Source organism: Tamandua tetradactyla, chromosome 11 (assembly GCF_023851605.1).
Source record: "Tamandua tetradactyla isolate mTamTet1 chromosome 11, mTamTet1.pri, whole genome shotgun sequence".
Lineage (NCBI taxonomy): Eukaryota > Metazoa > Chordata > Mammalia > Pilosa > Myrmecophagidae > Tamandua > Tamandua tetradactyla.
The window spans coordinates 3,879,840-3,901,818 of record NC_135337.1 but is presented as its reverse complement, the minus strand read 5'-3'; the positions used below and the strand labels follow the sequence as shown (position 1 = coordinate 3,901,818).

The following is a 21,979-nucleotide window of genomic DNA, read 5'->3' as shown; positions in this document are numbered from 1 at the left end:
TGGTAATAGCAATAAATATCCTTTGATAAAATGCATATGTATATATGCAGTGGGTCCCTAATTAAAACAGATCAGTAATAGTTCTTCGAGTTCAATAATAATATAAACCAGGGATCAGAAAATTAAATGTCTTCAAGATCCAGGCAAGTCAAATAAGAGAAAATTAATCAATCTGGGGAAAGTTCTTAGGAAGTGAGGGCAGCTAGCACAATTGGAGCAGGTGTATTTATCTAATGCAACATTTAAGACACGGTGCAAGAGACTAAACACATTGGAGGAGGAATTCTGTCTTGTGTAATACGTGCATCAGATCCCAAATCCACCAACAGAAACTATAAACTCTGACATCAAGATAGCATCACAAGGGCAGGTCATGGTGGCTCAGTGGCAGAGTTCTTGCCGGCCATGCCTGAGACCCAGGTTCGATTCCCGGTGCCTGCACATGCGAAAAAAAAAGATAGCATTGCAAGATTATGCCTGTCTCAAGGTCAGGAAACTATTTGCCTGTGTTTTCTTCTGCAGCCTCACTGTCTAACCATTCAAAAGTGTCCATGATACATCTCAAATTAATTCTTTGCATAAAATGGGAGGTAGAGATACATCTTAAATTAATTCTTTGCATAAAATGTGAGGTAGAGGTACAGTTTCATTTTGCTTCATATGATTATGCAATTGCTCCAGTACCATTTATTTTTTATAAAATGCATCCTTTCCCCACTGCACTGGCATCCATAATGTAAATGAAGTGACTGTATATATTTTTATGCACAACTTAATAAATCCTTGCCAATCTTCAATAGAGTTCCGTGGATATATTAAATCATGATCAAATGGAACTTATTACAGTAATGCAGATTTGGCTTAACATTTGAGGATCAATCTATGTCATTCACTCTATTAAGAGAATAAAGAAGAAAAAAAATCCTGATCATCTCAATAGATGTAGAAAAGCATTTAATAATGTTCCACATTATTGATGATGATATTTCTCTGAACTGGTAATAGAGGGGAACCTTCTAAATTTGAGAAAGAATATCATACTCAATGATGGACTATTGAATGCTTTCCCCATGAAGTTAGGAATAAGATGAGGATGCCAATTATAACTGTATCTATTGAACTCTGTCCTGGAGGTCCTGGCCAATGCTAAAAGAGAAGAAAAAGAAATCACTGGTAAAAAGATTGGCATGGCAGAAATTAAGTGGTCTACCTGCAAAAGATATGATTACATGTGTAGTAAATCCAAAGTACCTTCAAACAATATTGCCAGCTGGAAGATCAGTATAAAAGAATTATATTTTTATATATTAAAAATAAACCATTGGAAAATTAAGTATGAAGATGACCATTTATGATAGCATAAAGACATAGAAATGTCTTGGAAATAATTCACCAAAAGATGTACAAGAGCTCTATATTGAAAACTACAAAACATTGTTGTCATAAGGAAGACCTAACTAAACAGAGAGATGAATTGAAAGTTTAACATTGTTCTGATGTCAGTTTTCTCCAAATTTCTCTATAGATTTAATGCAGGGAGAAGAGGGCAATTTTTCTCCCCAGGGGAAATTTGGCAACGTATGAAGATATGTTTTATCATTACACTTGGGGTGGGGGCGCAGGGGAAGAGATGCTACTGGCATTTAACGGGTGGAAACCGGGATGCTATGAAACACCCTATGATGCACAGGACAAGTCCCTCCCACAAAACGAAGGATTGTCTGGTCCAAAGCTTCAGTAGTGCCAAGGTTGAGAAAGTTTAATTTAATGCAATCCAAGTCCAAATCCCATGTATTTTTAGAAATTGGCAAGTTCGTTCTAATATTAATTGAAAATACAAATTATCCATGATAGATCAATATTCAAGAAGACATTGGAGGAATTGCACTGTCAGATTCCACAACTTTCTATAAAGCTAATAATTAAGACAGTGTGGGACAGTGAAACCAGGCAACAGAATACAAGCCCAGAAATGCATCCACATGTATACCTTCACCTAACGTACGCTTAGATGCCGCTGCAGTGAGGAAAGGATGGATGGTCTCTTTTAATAAATGATTTTGGTGCAATTGGATAATTGTATTTTAAAAAAATGTGTCTTGACCTGCACCATATATTTTAGGTCATAAAATGAAAAAATTAATAAATTGGATATGATTAAAATAAAACATTTATGTTCATCAAAATACATCATTAAGAAAGTGATTGCACAAGCACAGACTATGGGAAAGATATTCACAAAATGTATCTGACAGACTTATGTCTAGAACGTATAGAAATCAGTAAAAAAACAAGGGCACAAAACCCAATTTAAAAGTTGGCAAAATACCATAATTTCACCAAATGATATATCCGAACAGCCAATAAGCTTAGATGTCAGCTCAGGTGCTTCAAAACTGACTGTATCAATTACGGATAAGGATTTGGAGTAACCGAAATCCTAATATGTTGCTGGTGGGAGGGTAAATTTGTTCAAATATTTTGTAAAATAATCTGGTAGTTTCCAATAAAGTTAAACATACCCCTACCCTGTGAACCAGCAACTCCAGTCCTAGATATGTACCCAAGAGAAATGATGCCTATGTCTACCAAAATATATGTAAAAGAATATTCACAGTACCTTTACTTATCATTGCTAAAACTGGGGGGAAAACCAATGTCCTTCAACAGGAGAATGGATAAATTGTACTTTATTCATTCATTCGTAGAATGGAATACTATACAGTAATTTAAAATGAGCAAACCATTGTTATACATGTCCATATGGATGAACCTCTCAGCATTAGGTTGAGTGAAAAAAGTCTGACACAAAAAAGGTTTGTACAGTATGATTCCATTTATTTGAAGTTCAAGAACCAGCAAAACTATTCATAGTAACAGAAATGAGATAATGGTTTTTTTAAAGCATCTCTTGTTTTCTATGAAAAAAGATTTGACAACCAACTAGATGATTAGTACTGAGCTAGGAATGATAATACACAAGAGAAATTACAAGTTTTATTTATATAGCAGGAATGTTGCTGATGTTTAGAATGTGCAAAGACATATGCTGGGAATGAGGCATGCAGAAGTAACCAACATAATCGCTTCCCTCAAAGAGGAAAGTAAAATGGGGTTAACATTAACTCTTGAGCAGCTATCACGTGTTCTAAGGACGGAATCTTTGGAATGACCACGTGAAGACGCTGAGATTAACCATTAATCAGGGAGCACCAGTTAGGTTTCGTGCCTAAGTTCATGCTGATCCGTTGGTAGAGGTAGCATTTAAGCCAAGGTCTATTGACTCCAGAGCAATTCTCTTTCCATCACAGTATGCATCCTCCAGTTGCAAAAAGGTGTTGAGAGGACACGTGGGACAGAAAATGATGATAAGTGCCTGTTTTGCACATGATCTCTAAGTGTCTGTTTGCTCTGAAAAGGGGGAGGGTGAATTTGGATAGGAGACACACTGTCCCCCAAACCCCTGGTTCCCACGGATTTCTTTTCAGGCAGATGCATATTGACTGAATGGCTACTCCATGCTGCCTTATGATGCTGTTCAAATAGGCACAGGAAAACATGTTTTGCAATGGCCTCCCATTCCTGGAGACAGATGCTACAAGTTCTGAAGTCTGTCTTTAGGGAATCTCCGTATTGTTTAATGGTCTGTCCAACAGCAGTTATTTGCACCTCCAAGCTGGTAGCAGGAAATTGTTTCGAGGCTTCTTTTCTCAATAGCCAAGATGTAACCAGCCCAATAAAAGGGGGCCCATGTCAGAATGGCTTTTATCCCTTAAATGCGGACCAAATACTTTCTAACCCTAAAATTAACGAATGGGGGATACTATGTGCAAAAAGCATCACTACTGAAGCAGAGCATTCAGTGGTATTACCAGGAGTCTGAAGTGGCTAGGCTTAGCTTCAATATTGAAAGAAGGTTACAGGCTCCATCCAACATCAGCTCCTAACACGCGCAGATCTCTAACGACCTTCTTTGAAACCATTTTCTTGATGGAGAAAAGATGTTCCCTGCAGGGTTAAATGTGGATTATTCAAATGCAATAAACTGGAAGATTTTCCACCTGGCAACAGATGGCTAAATGGCAACTGTTCATAGTAATCCTTCTGCACAAAAGAACTAGTAAACATATAAGCCTTCATAAAGTTCAGCAGGATAAAACTGTGGCTGATAATTACTCACTTCTAGGGTCTTCCCTTTTACTTCGTGCCCCTCTTAGATGGCATGCCCAATGAATACTTTGGCAACTTCATAGTCAGGAATGTGGGAACTAGATTTAAACGTTTGGGGTTCAAATCCTGACCACACCATCCACTGGCTGTGTCATCTTTGGCAGTCAATCTCTCTTTGCCTCACTTTCCTCATCCATAAAATGGGATAATGCCTATTATTTCATAAAGTTATTGGGAGGATTAAATGAGATGGTACATGTAAAGGACTTAAAGCTCAGAAATATTAGGCATCATCGTTATCATCATTGACAGGCTAGTGATTCTAAGTCTTCTTGCCACCTCTGGAAGAGAAACCAGCTACCTGAGTTTTGCTTCCTAATTCTCAATAGGCTGGAGGAGAGAACAGGGCAGGGGAGTGGAAGGTGAACCCCATTCTCACCTCGAGACACTAATTTAAGGATAGCTTAAGAGTCAAGTTTGGGGAAAGAGTCAGGATATCAAGACAGTGTAGACAGAGGAACACTTGGATAAAATTGTTTGAGTGCTTTGCTGTTAAATGAGGATCCAGGGTAATTTAACCCAGGAGCTCCAAGTGCATATCTATAAATATCCGGGAAGTGAATGGGAAATGGAGTCACCAGAGATGTCTACCCTGACTTACTTTATACGTGTGTTAATTAAGCAATTCAGTTTGCCTGTAGACTTGAGTGAAATGGCACATTTGGAAAACGTTTGTTTTGGCCGATAGCAAATAATCAGCTTGGGAACTGATAGCACAAGTGATGGATTGAAGGGTAGTTTGCCCTGTACTCGTCCAAGGTGCACTCCTCGTGCCCACCAGCATGGTGCAGGTGGAGTGAGTTATGTGAGTGCTGCATGTTTGGTGTTTTTACTGTGCATGTACACACACTTGGGGAGGTGTAAACAACGTAAAAGCAAAACCAGCCAAGTGAACTGAGCAAAATTTCCCTACCTGCCACTCAGCCCTGCTCTAGCTCTTCTATCAGAGGCAGGCGATTCCTGAAGGGGCAGGATGAAAAGGGATTGCTTAAGCATGCATGCTGAACTCTGGGTGGGACTACAAAGAACCTGGATGATTCCTTGACCACAACCAGTACTGTTGTTTTTGGCTCCCCCGGCCCCAAGGAGAAGTGTCCAGGGTTGTGGGGAGGGAGTAGTGAGGAAAGCAAGAAAAAAGAGGAATAGGAGAGAAGAAGCAAGAGCCTTTAGCATATAACAGTGAGAAAGCAGAAATAAAAGCCAGCCAACCACAGAAAGAACCCCACAGCTCCCACCGCACCCAAACTCTTCTCTTGGGCTCAAGTGGGTCTCTCTGATGGCCCGCACAAGCTGTGTTGGCCCTGTCTGATGGACCTCGCCAACTGTGAGAAATAAGAAGGCTGCATGCTTGCTGAGGAAGTCCTTTAGACACCAGGGGAGATGAGACAGCATATCCCATAGCACCCAGGCAGACCTCTGTGGTACAATGGAACAGAGTAAGTTCTGTCTACTGAGTGTGGAAATATGCCTGTAGGCCTCTGCTTAAAGTAAGGTGGAAGTTCAGTCCAGGAAAGGGAGGGTGAGAAAGTACTAAGGAGGAACTGGAGAGCTAGAAAGAGCCAGACCTTTTGAAAGAGTTGTCCTGGGCTTCTTAATGTGCGACCCAGGGAGGCAGCCTCAGATCCCCATCAAAGGAGTCAAACTATTCCTCCTCTCAGTGTAGGATCACAGCAAACCCCTCACATACAGTTTAGAGACTCCCTAGACTTCTTCCAAATGGAGAGACGACCAAAGGCAGAGGAAGGAGGCAGGAGAGTATTAAGTGAGAAGTGACAGACATTGCCAGATGAGCAGGGAAATGGCGTGACTGCATGAACCACCGACCCGTCGGTGCCGAGCAAGAGCATTTGTCCTAAAGAACCACATCCGCCTGTGGCCTCTGGGCTGCTTCCTGTGCTAGTCACCGAGAATAAGCCACATCAGGTTGACCTCACTTCCTTTTCTGCCATGCTTTGCAGTGTGGTAAGTCAAGGGACAGCCGTACAGCTTGCATGAACGACAGCAAGGCATTTGGACAAGAGTGAGAAAGGTGGGCATTTATGTGGCACCATATCTGAGGGAACGACCATGCCCAAAGCTTGGTGACTGATGGATCACATTTCCCTGTAGGGGGTCTCTAGGTTGTGTTAAAGCGCTCTGGTCTGCTTTGTTTAGCATCTTTACTGGCAACTTGGGTGAAGGCGAAGAGGGCAGGCTTGCCCAGGGTTCAGCTGACCCAGAGTCAGGAGATACTATTAATAGGTCAGCTGATAGGAACAAGATTCAAAGAGATCTAGAAGGATAGAATGATGGCTGAAAATACAGAATCCCATAGTAAAAGTCAAGCGATGAGATGCACAAGGTAAAGGAGCCTTGAGTTCATGTGTGGAAAATGGAAGTAGTGGTTTTGCCTGATTGCACACTGCATATGAATTACTAGCATGACATATTTGTTAAAAGAGAGAAAGAAACAAGATTTGCAGCTTTATATTGCGTATACAAAGTGGCCTCTTCCAAAGTAAAGAGGATAATTACCCTACTCTATTTTTCACATTGCATTCTATTTTTTTTGTATGCTATAAAGCAGGGGTCACATTTCATTCTTTTTCAGTGTGAGTATCCCCTTATTGCAGCATCATTTGATGAATTTTTGTTTGGTTGGTTTTTTCATTTGTATGCTTGTTTGCTTATTTGGGAAATGCATGGGCCAGGAATAGAACCCGGGTCTCTTGCATACCCTTGCACCCCCCTTTACAGTTCCTTTGAGATGCCCCAAATTAAACAAAAATATTCACTGAATAATACTAGTGAGGGGGGTTGGAGGGGAGAAAATAATTGAAGCAGTTGGAGCTGTTTCTCTGGGAAAATAGAGCACACAGAGGGTGGAGAGAGGAGATCGCCATATTTAAATATTTGTAAGGTTGAAAAGGATTAGGTATCCCATGTAACTGAAGTTGACAAGGGTAAGCTTCAGATAGAGAGACAGATTTCTACTCAATGTACATTCGAGTTAACCGACATTCTGAGACACCCAAACAGAGAATTTCCCACGACCGGGAGTTCCCGTGCTGAACCCCTTAGGGATGATGGGGAAGGGACAACTTCATCAGTTGGGAAGATACACTAGATGACTTTAGGGTCCCTTGCACTCTGTGGTTTCACTCATTTCACATAGGCGTGTACTGAGTGAGTTCATACAGTGAGTGGTGAACAGAACAGAAGTTCCCTGCTCTCTTGGAACTTACACGCAGTCTATGGAGGAGACAGGCAATGGACGAGCAAGCAGACGAAAACTTACTACTACAAACGAAATGCTTTGCAGGAGGCAAACAGGGTGCTGAGACAGAGAATGACAAGGAAGGACCTCGATAGATAGAAGAGCCAGGGAGAGTCTCACTGAGGGATAATTCAGCTGAGACCTGAGAGTTGATGGGGGTTACGCACAAAATAAGCGAAGTCCTAGGGTGAGACAATGCTTGGGACACACTGAGGAGCAGATGCAGGTCAGCGTGGCTGGGACAAAATAAGCAACAAGTAGGAGGGTGTATTAGTTAGGGTTCTCTAGAGAAACAGAATCAACAGGGAACACTCGCAAATATAAAATTCATAAAAGTGTCTCATGTGACTGCAGGAATGCAGAGTCCAAAATCGGCAGGGCAGACTGTGAAGCAGACGACTCCGATGGAGGGTCTGGACAAACTCCACAGGAGAGGTTCACCAGCTGAAGCAGGAAGAGAGCCTGTCTCTTCTGAATGCTCCTTAAAAGGCTTCCCATGATTACATTGAGCATCATTCATTGCAGAAGACACTCCCCTTGGCTGATTACAAATGGAATCAGCTGTGGAAGCAGCTGACATGATCATGATTTAATTCTATGAAATGTCCTCATCGCAACAGACAGACCAGCACTTGCCCAACCAGACAAACAGGCACCACCACTTGGCCAAGTTGACACATGAACCTGACCATGACAGATGGCAGAAGGTGGGGGGGATGGGAGGCGGCAGAAGTTGAGGCCAGGTCATATAGCGCCTTGTCTGGACCAAGGTAAGGATTAACACCTTATTCTAAATTCTATCAAAAGCCACAGAAGAGTTTCAAGCAGAGGAGTAACAGAATCCGATTCATGCTTTCAAAAGGTTGAGTTTTTCAGACTGAAAATTGGTGGCACAAAACAGGCTGCTCTGCTTCAGCAACTCAGCTAACTTAGAAAGGAAATACAGAGAGAACTATCTAGAATCTGCTGGAGTTTTCCCAGGTCTGGGATCCCAGCATCTAAGGAGGTGCAGCACCATGGCACAAACCTTTGGAGCGCTGGGCAGTGCATTCATTTGCAACTTCCAGGACCCAGAATTTACCTAGGGCCATTTGTTGCCTAATGGAAGAAATGGTCCCCAGGGCTGTTGCTGGAAAATAAGCACATAGTCATCTGGAATTTGTCAAGAGGAAAGGTTTTTAGGGAACATATGTGAAGTGTCTTTGCTGTCTAGTAATATTTGGAATTGGAGTTAAGGTGAAGTTTAGAAGTAAACGAAATAATTAGTGTAGGGTTAAGGTAAAAGTGAAAATGATCGCTTGGTATAAATTTTGAAATTTGACACCAAAACTTTTATTCTAAATTGAATCAAAAGCCACCGAAGACTTTTTAACAGAGGAGTAACTACAGGAAGAAAGTCAGGATTAAATAGCCAAGTTGGGAACTAAGCAAGTGTAAGAAGAGGTACTATGGTGAAATGTGGAGACGGTGATCGTACGGTCACTCTACAGCTGATGGTATAATGACATTGCACATTTTATAGGAAAGTAGGGGAAAAGAAAAAAGCACCAATAATCTACCATCTTCAATTAGCATTATTAGCATTTCGGTGCATTCTTATAGAAAATGAAAATCATAACTCAATTTTATCTCCCAACTCAATCTCCCAGAGGTATACAAATGGAATCATATGATATGTAGTCCTAATAGTTAATCATTTGTTGTAGTTAAATTTAGTCTTGACATAATAACTGTAACCATAGTATCTGTACAATTTTGTTTCTTAATATTACGCAGCCATTAACATTTCTTTGATCTTCTTGGATAAGTAACAATAAAATGTCATTTTTTTTTTAACTTAAATTTTGGTGTAAGTTCCCTCCAAGCTTTCAGGGAAAAAGCCTTTTCATGTCCACTTAAAAAGAGGAAGATGATGGCTTCATAAGCCCCAATTGTCACTAGGGAAATGCAAATTAAAACCGAAGTGAGAAACCATTTCACACCCACTAGAATGTCACTAATAATAATAACAGAGACTAACAACTCCTAAGGACGTGGGAAAAAGGGAACCCTCACAATTGCTGGTGAGAACGCAAAAGCTACAGCCACTATGGAAAAGTTTGGCAGTTTCTTACACCTCTCCATACAGCCCAAGCAATTTCACTCCTAGATATCTACCCAAAAGGAATGAAATCAAATAGTTATGTAAAGAATTGTATTAATATTCATAACAACATCATTCATAATAACCCCACAGGAAACAATTCAAATGTCCATCAACTGGTGAATGGATGCAATGGAATACAATTCAGCAGTTGGAGTGAAAGACTGATGCATGCTACAACATGGTCAAAACTCCAAAGCATTATGCTAAGTGAAAGAAACCAGAGGTAAAAGACTACATGTTTTATGATTCCATTTAGATGAAACTTTCCAAAAAGGAAAACATAGAGAGACAGCAAAGAGATCAGTGATTGCCTGAGGCTGGGGGTGGTTGCTGGATTAATATACACAGCCTTCAGGAAATTTTTTTCTGGAGGGTGACAGAAATGTTCTGAAACTGGATTGTGGTAATGGTTGCACATCTCTGTACATTTACTAAAAGGTTATTGAACTGTTCACTTTCAAAAAGAAGATGAAGACCCTGTTTTTGACCACTCTTGGCATACTATTTTTAAACCAGTGGAATTCAGAATCTAATACTACAAAATACAGGTACATCAAAAGAACGTGTAAAGTGTCTTGGCTTTTGAAATCATAACCAGATTGGTGCTCATTATAATAATATCCTGACTGTGTCTTTGTCAAAGGATGAGTTAAAAATAGTCATACATTTGAAAGGCATAAAATGAAATGAAATTGAATTATCATTTCGTATCTTTCAGCAGAGGGAATGAAACCGCGGTAGAGGGCAAGATGTCTGTGGTTTTTATGTTGATACACTGCCACCTAGTGATCATTTATAAAATGACAGAACTTGGTATGTTTTGTTGGTTTTGTGTTTGTCTTGGATTTGTTGAGCCCCGTCTTTTTATACCACAACAAATATCTACTTGGCTATGTGTAAGTTAAATTTCTGAATGAATCACTGGATGATTTATGCCTCATGAAAATACATGTGGGGAAAGAACTAGATTGGAAGTTTCGAGAAATGGCTTCCAGTCCTTGATCTGTCCAGACTCGTTCTAAAGTTCTAGGAAGTTTGCCTTTGGGCAAGCTCCTTAACTGCTTTAAGGGACAAAAGAATACCCACTGCCAGGGTAGTTTGAGAATTAAATGTGACAATGCATGCAAAAGCAGTTATTTCAGAGAAAGTTAGGATTTGTGTGTCTCATGGGTGTCTAATACTGTGTCTCATGGGTGAAAAACCCTTTATCTGCCATTGAAAATGAGCTACCTCCTCCAAACAACAAGCAAAAAATCCAGAGGGATATAAATTCAGAAAACAAAATATGATTCTTTGAATAGCCAGCTGATTTAAACACACATTTAGAAATTTAATTTTTTGAAATAGTGAGTCAATGATAAAGGCTGCATAAAAGCTGGATGTTTACAAATAACAGAAAACTTTGAATCATTGGCTATTTAAAAACTAAACTGATGGTGACAGCCACGTTAAGGGATCATAGGTGATCCCCTCAGCACCACCTTACAAGTCATAATTTATACAATTTAAAATTCACCTATTTAAAATGTACAGTTCTATGAGTTTTAGTAAATTTATATGACTGCATAACCATTACAACAATCCAGTTTTAGAATAATTCCACCATATACTTTGATTTTGACCAGCCCCATACTGAAATAATTTATCAGACCATTAACCAGTGAATTTAAACCATTTGGCTCTAGGACGTGGCCTAGGTATTCATTTGGAATAAATTAAGCTTTAAAGAAAAACAAGCTCAAACTCCCCTCTCCACTTGACTTAAAATAGAGGTCGATACAGCACATTCTCTGAAGGTCTGTCTCTCCAATGATCTGCAGGCTAATATAAATGAAAACAAATACATGTGCACTTTTGAAAAGTGTATATTGTATATTCATTGTAACTTTTGCCAAACAGGCATAAAAATTAATTTAAAAAATGTTTCCAATTGTGACAAAGAAAAGCAACATCAACCTATTTGTTTTATTAACTATTATGAATATGATTAGATGGGATGGGCCATGCAAGGTCTAAGCATAGGCCAAATTCACTGGGGAATAGTCCCCTTTTCTGTGATTTGGCTGTGCACACATAGATGGGTTTGGACTTGAAATATTGACTTAGGTGCTTGCAGAGGAAGATATCTAAAAGGACCTGATTTTGTCTTAATTGTTCCAAACAGAGGTTATTCAAGAGAGAATTAAATTACCATGCCCCTCTATTCCTGCAAATTCAGTATTCATATTCTACTTCTTCCAGCATAGCATTTATTAAAAATGTATAGGGCGAGAGGTTCAGAGAGAGCAGAGCAGAATGACATAGCCACAAGAAGCAGAGTCCACCAGCCAGCGACCTTTGGAGATGAAGAAGGAAAACGCCTCCCAGGGAGCTTCATGAAACAGGAAGCCAGGAGAAGAAGCTAGCAGATGACACCATGTTCCCCCATGTGCCCTTCCAGATGTAAGAGAAACCCTGACTGTGTTCGCCATGTGCCCTTCCAGATGAGAGAGAAACCCTGAACTTCATCGGCCTTCCTGAACCAAGGTATCTTTCCCTGGATACCTTTGATTAGACATTTCTATAGACTTGTTTTAACTGGGACATTTTCTCGGCCTTAGAACTGTAAAATTGCAACTTATTAAATTCCCCTTTTAAAAAGCCTTTCTAGGGTGGGCCACGGTGGCTCAGCAGGTAAGAGTGCTTGCCTGCCATGCCCATATAAAAAAAAAAGCCTTTCTGTTTCTGGTATATTGCATTCCGGTAGCTAGCAAACTAGAACAATTAGGTTCTTCAGGTTCATCCACATTGTAATATGTATCAGTACTTCCCTCCTTTTTGTGGCTGAATAATATTCCATTGTATGGCTATACCACCACATTTTGTGGCTTAATTCATTCATCAATTGATGGACATTTGGATTGTTTCCACTTTGGGGCTATCATGAATAATGCTGTTATATCAGTGTACAAGTTTTTCTGTGGACATATTGTCGGCATTGTGGTGATTAGGTGCATGTGTCAACTGGTTAGTTGATGATGTACAGTTGTCCAGTCAAACAAGCACTGGCCTCACTGTAACTGTGAGGTTATTTCATGGACTTAAATCATCCATGAATTCATTGCATCTGTGGGTGATTACATCTACAATCAACAAAGAGTGGGGTGCTGCTGTGGTTTGCAAATATCAAACATGTTGGAACGGCTTTTTAAATGGATGAAGGGCAGATTCTGAAAGAGTTGTGAGAAGTTTCATAGAGAAGGCCTAGAATGCTTTGAAGAGACTGTTGGTAGAAATGTGGACTCTAAAGATACCTCTGACCAGGCTTTAGACAGAGATGAGGCACGTGTTATTATAGACTGGAAGGAAAGCAAGCCTGGTTTTAAAATGGCAGATAATCTGGCAAAATTGACTAGTGGCTTTGGCTGGAAGGCAGATTTTAAAAGCCATGAACTTGGATATTTAGCAGAAGAGATCTCCAAATTAGGTCTGGAAAGTGCAGCCTGGTTTCTCCTCACAGCTTATAGTAAAATGTGACAGGAAAGAGATAAACTGAGAATTGAACTCTTGGGTACAAAGAAACCAGAAGTTGATGTTCTGGAGAATTCTGGGCTTCCTGGAAGGGAGACACTAGAGAACAGTGCTCTACATGAGGATTTAACCAGATGTGGAAACTGTCAGCCATCTCAGAGAAAGCCAGGATCAGACATGGAGTTATCCAGGAAGGATTTGTGGCAACTCCTTATGTCTGATGGTCATGATTCAAGGCTACTGCATAGAAAGTCAGCGAGAATGCTGTGGGACCTGTATAAACAGAGCCGCTGCCAGTCTGGATTGGGGGGTTCAGAGAAGGGACTCATTGGAGGAAAAATAACTGCAGAGGCAAAACCGCGGAGGCTGAGGTCTGAAGTCAAGAAGCCTCGGGCCAGGAGAGTGGACCCACCCAAGCCCGTGGAGAGGGTGAGTTTGCCCCAAAGGCAGAGAATGGGCCTTTCACCTGGTTTCAGTGGAAGAGTCATGCTGCCTCAGGCCTTGGAGAGGGTGAAGCACATTCCTTGGGGTTTGGGGAGAGCCTGGCTGCCCACATGGAGGGGTTGAGCATATGCCCCAGAGATGGCAGAGAGCCCAGGTGCAGCCCTGATGCTTGGAGAGGGTGGAGCCTAGAAAAAGGTGGTCTCCCCAGTGCCCCCCAAGGTTGAATTCGAAGAGAGGCAGGCCTCTGCATAGGCCCTTGGAAAGGGTGGGACTGCCGCTTTCAGAAGCCCAGAGGATAAATGATTCTCAGACTTTGAAATCTAATGGACTTTGCCCTGAGGGTTTTCGAAACTATGGGTCCAGTGACCCCTGTGTTCCTTCTTCCCTATGGAAATGTGTATATGCATCCTATGACTGTTCCTCCTTTGTATGTTGGCAGCAAATAACTTGTTATGAGTTTTCAAAGGTTCAAGACAGGATAATTTTGCCTTCGACTGTCCATGCCTTTAACTAACTTTGATGAGACTTTATACTGATTTTAATCTTGTATTTGAAATGTTACAGGAAAGGTTTAAGGATTTCTGATATTGTTATGAAATTAATGTATTTTGTATATGGGAAAAACATGCCTTTTTTAGGGGCCAGAGGGTGGAATGTGCTGGGTTTCAAAGGAAGTATGCCCCCTAGAAAAGCCATGTTTTATCAAAATCCCATTTCATAAAGGTAGAATAATCCCTATTCAATACTGTGTGTTTGAAACTGTAATCAGATCATCTCCCTGGATGATGTGATTTAGTCAAGACTGGTTGTTAAACTGGATTAGGTGACGACATGTCTCCACCCATTTGGGTGGGTCTTGATTGGTTTATTGGAGTCCAATAAAAGTGGAAACATTTTGGAGAAAAGAGATTCAGAGAGAGCAGAGAATGCTGCAGCACCACGAAGCAGAGAGTCCATGAGCCAGTGACCTTTGGAGATGAAAAAGGAAAATGCCTCCTGGGGAGATTCATGAAACTGGAAGCCAGGAGAGAACGCTATCAGATGATGCCATGTTTGCCATAAGCCTTTCCAGATGAGAGAGAAGCCCTGTGTTCACCATGTGCCTTCTCACTTGAGAGAGAAACCCTGAACTTCATCGGCCTACTTGAATCAAGGTATCTTTCCCTGGATGCCTGTGATTGGACATTTCTGTAGACTTGTTTAATTGGGACATTTTCTCGGCCTTAGAACTGTTAATTAGCAGCTTATAAAATTCCACTTTTTAAAAGCCAAAAAAAAAAAAAGTATAGGGCGGGCCACAGTGGCTCAGCAGGGAGAGTTCTCTCCTGCCATGCCCGAGACCCGGGTTTGATTCCCGGTGCCTGCCCATGCCAAAATTAATTAATTAATTAATTAATTAAAATGTATATAAAATATTTCCACGAAAGTATTATAACCTGGAGATATTGAAACTGCCTCTCCATTTGTTGATTTGTCTTTTGTTCCTGTCTGATCTTTAAATTTATTTATAGGGGCTTCAGAGGGATAGTTAGGCATAAACTAACTCTACTTTGGAAACACCAGTCTCATCTTTTTCTAGTCCTACAGAGTTTACTGCTAACTCCACTCATCTTGGTATTTAAATAGTATTTTATATTGTTATTTAAATGCCATGTCTTCTGCTATTGAGTAAGTTCCTTGTGGTTAGAACAGTTGTGTTAAACTTTCCTGTGTGTGTGTGTGAATACATTAATTTTACATTCCTAAAGCACCTAGTCCACAGTTGGAACACAGAAAACCTATTTAATACATACTTGTTTTGTCCCCTCTCCTCCAAACCCTCCGTGACATTCACATTTATCACGTAGCTGAGATTTCCAAGACTTCCAGTTTTCTCTCCTACTGCCCCCGTAAGTACAGCTGCACATGCCGCTCCATATGTCTGGGCATATGGTCCTCATTAGCTGTAATAGGAAGCCATCTCCATTGCAATAAATCTCCGATTTCTATCTCCATGCCCTTTTTAGTTAATAGATTTGATGACGATTTCAAATAGTCCCCTTTCTTTTATTTAACTTCATCCTGGATTTTTAAAGTTACAAAGGCACGCTGGTAGAAAACTTTAGAAGATCTAAAACGTACAGAGCGAAATTCCCCTTCGCCCAAGGCAATGTATTTTATCCCCTGTGGTTTCCACCTCGACACTTCCAAGTCGGGGCTTTCAAGGCGCGTGCCTGGAGAACACGCCCCAGGACGCAGCTGCGAGGTCCAGTCGGTGCTGACCTGGAGAGCACACCTGTGCACCTGCCCGCAGACCTGCTGCTCGCTCACTCTGTGGCCTCGGGAGGGTGACCCCACGTCCAGGAGTCCACGGGATGCTGCACATCTCACCTGCTTGTTGGGCCGGGTCTACAGGGGCTGGGCAAACCAAGGAGCCGCGGCGGGGCCCCAGAGAGTCCTCCAGAGCTGTCCGATCGCCCGCCCCTGCCAGGTTCTCACGCCCACTAACTTTTCTTCTCGGCGCGCGCCAAGCGTGACGGCGACTTTGATTGGTTATAAGCGAGCGACGCTTCCTCTATGATTGGCTGATAGTGAGCTAGGCGGCCAGCGAATTCGCGGGGAGGGGCTAAGCTCGCAGGAGACGAATGGTGATTGGTTTCTGCGTGAGGAGGGCGGGGCCAAAGGCGGAAGCAGGCCCTGGGGAGCCTGCTGGGTGGAAGAAGGGAGGAAGGGCGCGATGGAACGAGTTCGGTGCCCGCAGCACGGTAAGGCGCCGGCGCGTTTGCGTTCCCCAGGGTCGGTCGGTCGGCCGGCGGCGCAGTCGTTGCTGACCTCCATGTCTCCTCAGGAAGCCTCTGCTTTCTGAAGACCGGCGTTCGCGATGGCCCCAGTAAAGGAAGGAGTTTCTATGTGTGCCGGGCGGACGCGTGCGGCTTCGTGCGGACGGCCGAGTGAGTAGATCGCGAGGCGGGCGCGCGTCCCTGGGGCCTCCGGAGGAGAGGCCGGCTCCACGCTGGCCCCTGCTGCAGGGCCCAGGGGTGATGGATCTGAGGAGCCAGGGCAGCCCTTCGAGCACTGGCCAGGGAAGCGGTGCTGGACGTGGGACCCCGGCTCCGGCGTTGCTGGCGGCCTGGCCCGAGGCTGGTCATTTCCCCCTGTCCGGGCCGCCAACCCCCTTCCGTATCATGGAGGGTCGGGATCCTTCCAGTCCCTTCCAGCCCTGAGTCACAGTTCACATGGCAGGTTTTGATCACTCCCATTTCTTAACCAGACTGGCCCTCCCGTTTACGGCCCCCAGGCCTAGGGGAGTTCACTTGCTGTTTCACGCTGGCTGGAACGCTCTGGTGGTCCGAGCGTCAGCCTTTTTATTTATTTATTCCCTTTTTGAGTTACTAGGATTCTGTGCATCTGAGTGGTGAGGTTCATAATACCTAGGAACTTCTGCTTTAGGAATTAGCGCTGAGAGAAACATCTGATCTAGCCTTCTGGTTTCACAGAATTCAAAGCTGAAGCCCAGAAACCTAAAGCATCTCTTCTAAAGGGATCAAAGTTGATGCTGACCTCACCAGTTATTGCTTTCACAATAACAGGTACCACCCATTTCACTGCATACATTCTCTATGCACATTTTGCAACTGCCAGGTCATTAAGCAATTTTTTTCTTGCTCTCTATTTAACTGAACTTGACAGAGGTTTTCCCTAGCATATGTAAGGCACACGAATATCGATTCTAGAAAATAAAGTGTCCTTTCAACATGTGTATTAACTTCTCATGCTTCACTTAAGTGATTTAGATGATTCGTGTCTTTGTTATGCTTTGAAACTAAATGAAAGGCTTCGCGTTGTTTTTCGGGTTTACAAAATAATTTTTTATTTACTTGTTTATTTATCGGCACGGGCAGATACCGGGAATGGAATCCGGGCCTCTTGCATGGCAGGCGAGAATTCTGCCTCTGAGCCACTGTCACACTGCCCTGGAAAATAAATTCTTACAGACATTATTTTCTAAGCCCTCTAATAAGTTTTTTTTCCTTATTTGAAAGAAATTATTGAGATTTTGAGTAAAAGTATCAAATGTTAAGATAGGAGGGACCAATCTACAGTGCCCCAGTTATCTGGATTAACATGCCATGATACCAGGGTTTTCTATTTCTCATTTCTGAGTTTACTGAGCTTCTTAGGTTCAGTACCCAGCTCAAGTTTCACGAGACACGAAAGCATGTTCTTACTCACAGGACTTAAGTACGAATGGTGGCATAAGACTTGGTTTTATATTAAAAGAAACACACCTTTATATGCAGAGTGCCATTTATGCATATATACTGCTAGTAAAATAATACTTGACCTGAGGACAATTATTTGGTAGACACCTATTTGGAATATGTCTGGTAACCAGAATACGAGGGAAAAAAAATGCCACAGCTCATATAAAAGTACTTGAGGCCTATTTTCTCTCAAATGTTATATATTTACTTTTTTTAATAAGTTGTAATAAGTTGAGGGGTTTAAAAACTTATTTACAACAACATGAATCAAATTGGTAGTGTGTTAAACGCAAACAAGTAAATACCACTAGGTGACAACTAATAGGTTATTAGAAAAAGGATGATGGCAGGACCTGGGGAAAATTCGCCTAGGGCCTCCCAGCCAGCCTGAGATACCTCAGTCATTCCTGGGGTATCACAGTATCGAGTTCACCTAGCCCAGTAAATTTTAAGCTTTGGAATCATCAGGGAAAAGATGAATTTAGTGCCATGCTTTGAGGGATTGGAAAGAGATGAAAGCTATGGACCCTTTCCCCAGACGAATGCACACAGATATATAAATGAGTGGGCATTACAAACTCAGTGGAAGACATACCTGGACTCCAGTTAAAAACCCATAGTTCGGATCTGACGTTGACTCTTTTTCTTGCCTCCTGAAACAAAAAATTTTCAATTTTTTTCCTCTAGCATTCCTGTTTCTCATTGTTTATTGCACGAAGACTTTGTGGTAGAGCTTCAGGGTTTGTTTTCACCTCAAGGCACGAAAGAATACAAGTAAGTGTCCAAAAGAAACATCTAAATGTACTTGTTTTTTTTTTCCTGAAAGAGTTGCAGCCAAATATGTTTTCTTAAGATAGACTTCTTTAAAAATCATTTTGGAAAAAAAAATTATTTCTGTATTTATTGAATATCTCTGGGCTATGATGATTCCCTAATTAATTGCCAAGCAGCTGGTTAATCTTAGAAGCCTGGCCTCTGGTTGATTTCAGGATAAATTGCTCTACCATTGTCCCTCTCCACCTCTAAGTAGCTGGTAACATCTACCCACCAGCTATCACTAATTTGAACTCTTGATCTCCTCATTCCAGTAACAGAATGAGGTAATGTGTAAAAATATTGAGCGTATGTTAGGTATGCAATAAGTGTTAGTTTTCCCTCTTTTTTAGGAATTCAGAGGCCGGGTAGGGAGGGGTAAGAGAGGCGTCCCATTTGATGGATTAATGCCCTGCCTTAGGATACAGAGGTTATGTGGCATCTTCAGAAAATTGCAAGCATTTGACTTGGTAATAGTTTAGTATATGTTTAAGCACAGACTTCAGGAGATAAGGCTGGCCAGAAGGACACGAGCCAGGATGTAAAGGTTTTTATATGATTTTTTTTGTGCAATTCGAGATGTATATATTCTAGATAATTTTTTTTTTCCAAAGCTACCGGCATCTGAGTACCATCTTTGCAATTTTTGCATACCTAAATACTGTTGCTGCTACTGTTATTCTCAGTTGATTTCTGCATATAGTAAGATGCATAGATCTCAGGTGTTCAACCGATTGAGTTTGGAGAAATATACGCCCACCCATAAAACTGAGACCCCAGTCAAAATGTAGAAGGTGGCTGTCCCCCAGTGAGTGCCATCAGGACCCTTCCAGTCAGCCCTCCCCCCGTAGGCAGCAGCCACTGTTCTGGTTTTTATCACTATACATTTGCATTGCTTGTTTCTGAACTTCATGTAAATGAAATCGTATTGTATATATTCTTTTGTGTCTGCCTTCTTTTACTTATTACTTAACAGTGTGTAAGATCCGTTCATATCATGTGTTTCAGTAGTACATTCTTCTTTATTGCCGAGTCGATTTCCATTTTATGAATGTACCACAGTGCATTTCACATGTTGACTTGCCATCTGTTTATCTTCTTTCGTGAAATATCTGTTTAAATCTTTTGCCTATTTTTTTAATCGAAATTTTTATTGAGATTATTGTAGCTGCACATGCAATTATAAGAAATAACACAGAGAGATCCCCTGAACATGTTCCCCCAGTGGAACATTTTGCAAAACACATTGATACAACCCACTGATCTTATTTGCAAAGATAGTTTTGTACTAATTTGTATGTGTGTGTATTTAGTTCTATACGGTTTTATTCCACTTGTAGTTTCGTGTATCTCTACCACAATCAAGATTCTGAAACAGTTTCCATCACCACCGATTCTCTGGAGTCGCCCTTTTGTAACCACATCCACCTCCTTACTTCATCCACCCTTCCCTGCCATCCCTTTCTCCCAACCCCATCCGTAGTCAAGCATCTATCCTCCATTTGTAATATGTTGTCATTTCAGAAATGTCACATGAATGGAATCATGGGGTGTAACTTTGGGGATTTATTTTTCTATTTTTAAAATCGTGTTGTCTGTCCTTTTAGTATTGAGTTGCAAGTGTTCTTTGGGTGTGGACACACATTGGAAGTATTGCAGTTTTTAGGTTTCAGACCACCACAATGAAGCAAGTCACACGGAATTTTTGGTTTCCCAGTGCATATAAAAGTCATGTTTACATAAACTGTAGTCTGTGCAGTAGCATTATATCTAGAAAAACAGTGTACATACCTGAATTAAAATGTGCGAGACTCGAAGTGAGCACATGCTATTTGAAAAATCATGCTGATAGGTTTGCTTGACACACGATTGCCACAAACCTTCAATTTGTAAAAACCGCAATTATCTGCAAAGTGCAATAAAATGAGGTATATTTTCTATACAGGTCCTTTGGCAAAGATACATATTGTGAATATTTTCTCCCAGTCTGTGGTTTTCATTTTTAAAAAATATTTATCATGGGAACATATGCATAACATGAGAGCTCCCTATTTTAACTGTTTTCAAGTGTACAGTTCAGTGATGTTAATTACATTCACAGTGTTGTGATACCGCAATCACCATCCATTAGTAAAACTTTTCCATCACCCTAAACAGAAACTCTGTACCCACTGAGCATTTTAATTGCTTTTTTAAATAGTAGATGTTTTTAATTTTTATGACGTTCAGTTTTTATCATTTTTTATATATGATTTTTTGCTTTCTCTCTAAAAAGTATTTGCCTACCCCAAGTTCACAATGTTTTTTTCTAGAAGCCTTCTATTTTTTTTGTACCTTTTTCATTTAGCTCTGAGATTTAGCTTGAATTAATTTCATATATCATATGTGATAGGAGTACAAGTTCATTTATTTTCCCCTATTTTATTCAGTTGTTTCAGCACTGTTTTTTTGAAGACTTTACTTTCCCTATTGAAATGCCTTAGCGCCATTAAAAAAATCAGATAGCCGTATATGCGTGAGTCTGTTTCTGGTCTTGCTAATCCTTTCCATTGATCCATTTTCCTGACTTTGTGCAATTACTTAGAGAAAATAATGTGGGTCTTCAACTTCATTTTTTTGTTTCAAGACTTTGTTAGCTGCTCTAGATCCTCTGCCTTTCTATATAAAATGTAGAATCAACTTGTTAATTTCCACAGAAAACTATATTGGGATTGCATCAAATCTATATAGATCAATTTGGGGAGAATTAACATCTAATCAGTTTTGAGTCTTCCAATCCATGAGCATGGTGCATTTATTTACGACTTAAAAATTTTTCTTAGCATTGTTTAGTAGTTTATATTATAGAGATCTTATACCCCTTCTGTAAAATGTATTCTTCAGTACTTATGTTTTTTAATGCTATTATAAGTGGAATTAAAGAAATTCATTTTTCGGTTATTTTCTGCTGTTAGAGTAGAGCTGAGAAGCCTCTAGTGCTTGAGGTCAGGATGTCCTCCTGACACTGAAAATCATTTATATACTACTGGGGACTGTCTACCATACAGGAACTCTGCCCTAGGTGGTGAGAAGCCACTAAAGGATTTTGGATTCCATTTCCATTAAAAGGAGAACTGTGGAGAATAGTGTTCTAGTTTGCTAGCTGCCAGAATGCAATATACCAGAAATGGAATAGCTTTTAAAAAGGGGAATATAATCAGATGCTTGTTTACAGTTCTAAGGCTGAGAAAATGTCCCAATTAAAACAAGTCTATAGAAATGTCCAATCAAAGGCATCCAGCGAAAGATACCTTTGTTCAAGAAGGCCGATGAAGTTCAGTTCCTCTCTCATCTGGA

General features: G+C 41.0%; 1 protein-coding gene across 2 annotated transcripts in view; it reads left to right on the top strand.

The window, feature by feature from the left end:
• The first annotated feature begins 16,262 nt into the window (after nt 1-16,262).
• The window catches only part of TTF2 (transcription termination factor 2), a 46,798-nt gene continuing 41,081 nt past the window's right edge, over nt 16,263-21,979 (top strand). For both annotated transcript variants that reach the window (XM_077119767.1, XM_077119766.1), the window contains exons 1-3: nt 16,263-16,330; nt 16,414-16,516; nt 18,518-18,604. In XM_077119767.1, the coding sequence (XP_076975882.1) occupies nt 16,303-16,330; nt 16,414-16,516; nt 18,518-18,604 (218 nt within the window). In that variant the 5' untranslated portion in view covers nt 16,263-16,302. The remainder of the gene's footprint in view (nt 16,331-16,413; nt 16,517-18,517; nt 18,605-21,979) is intronic.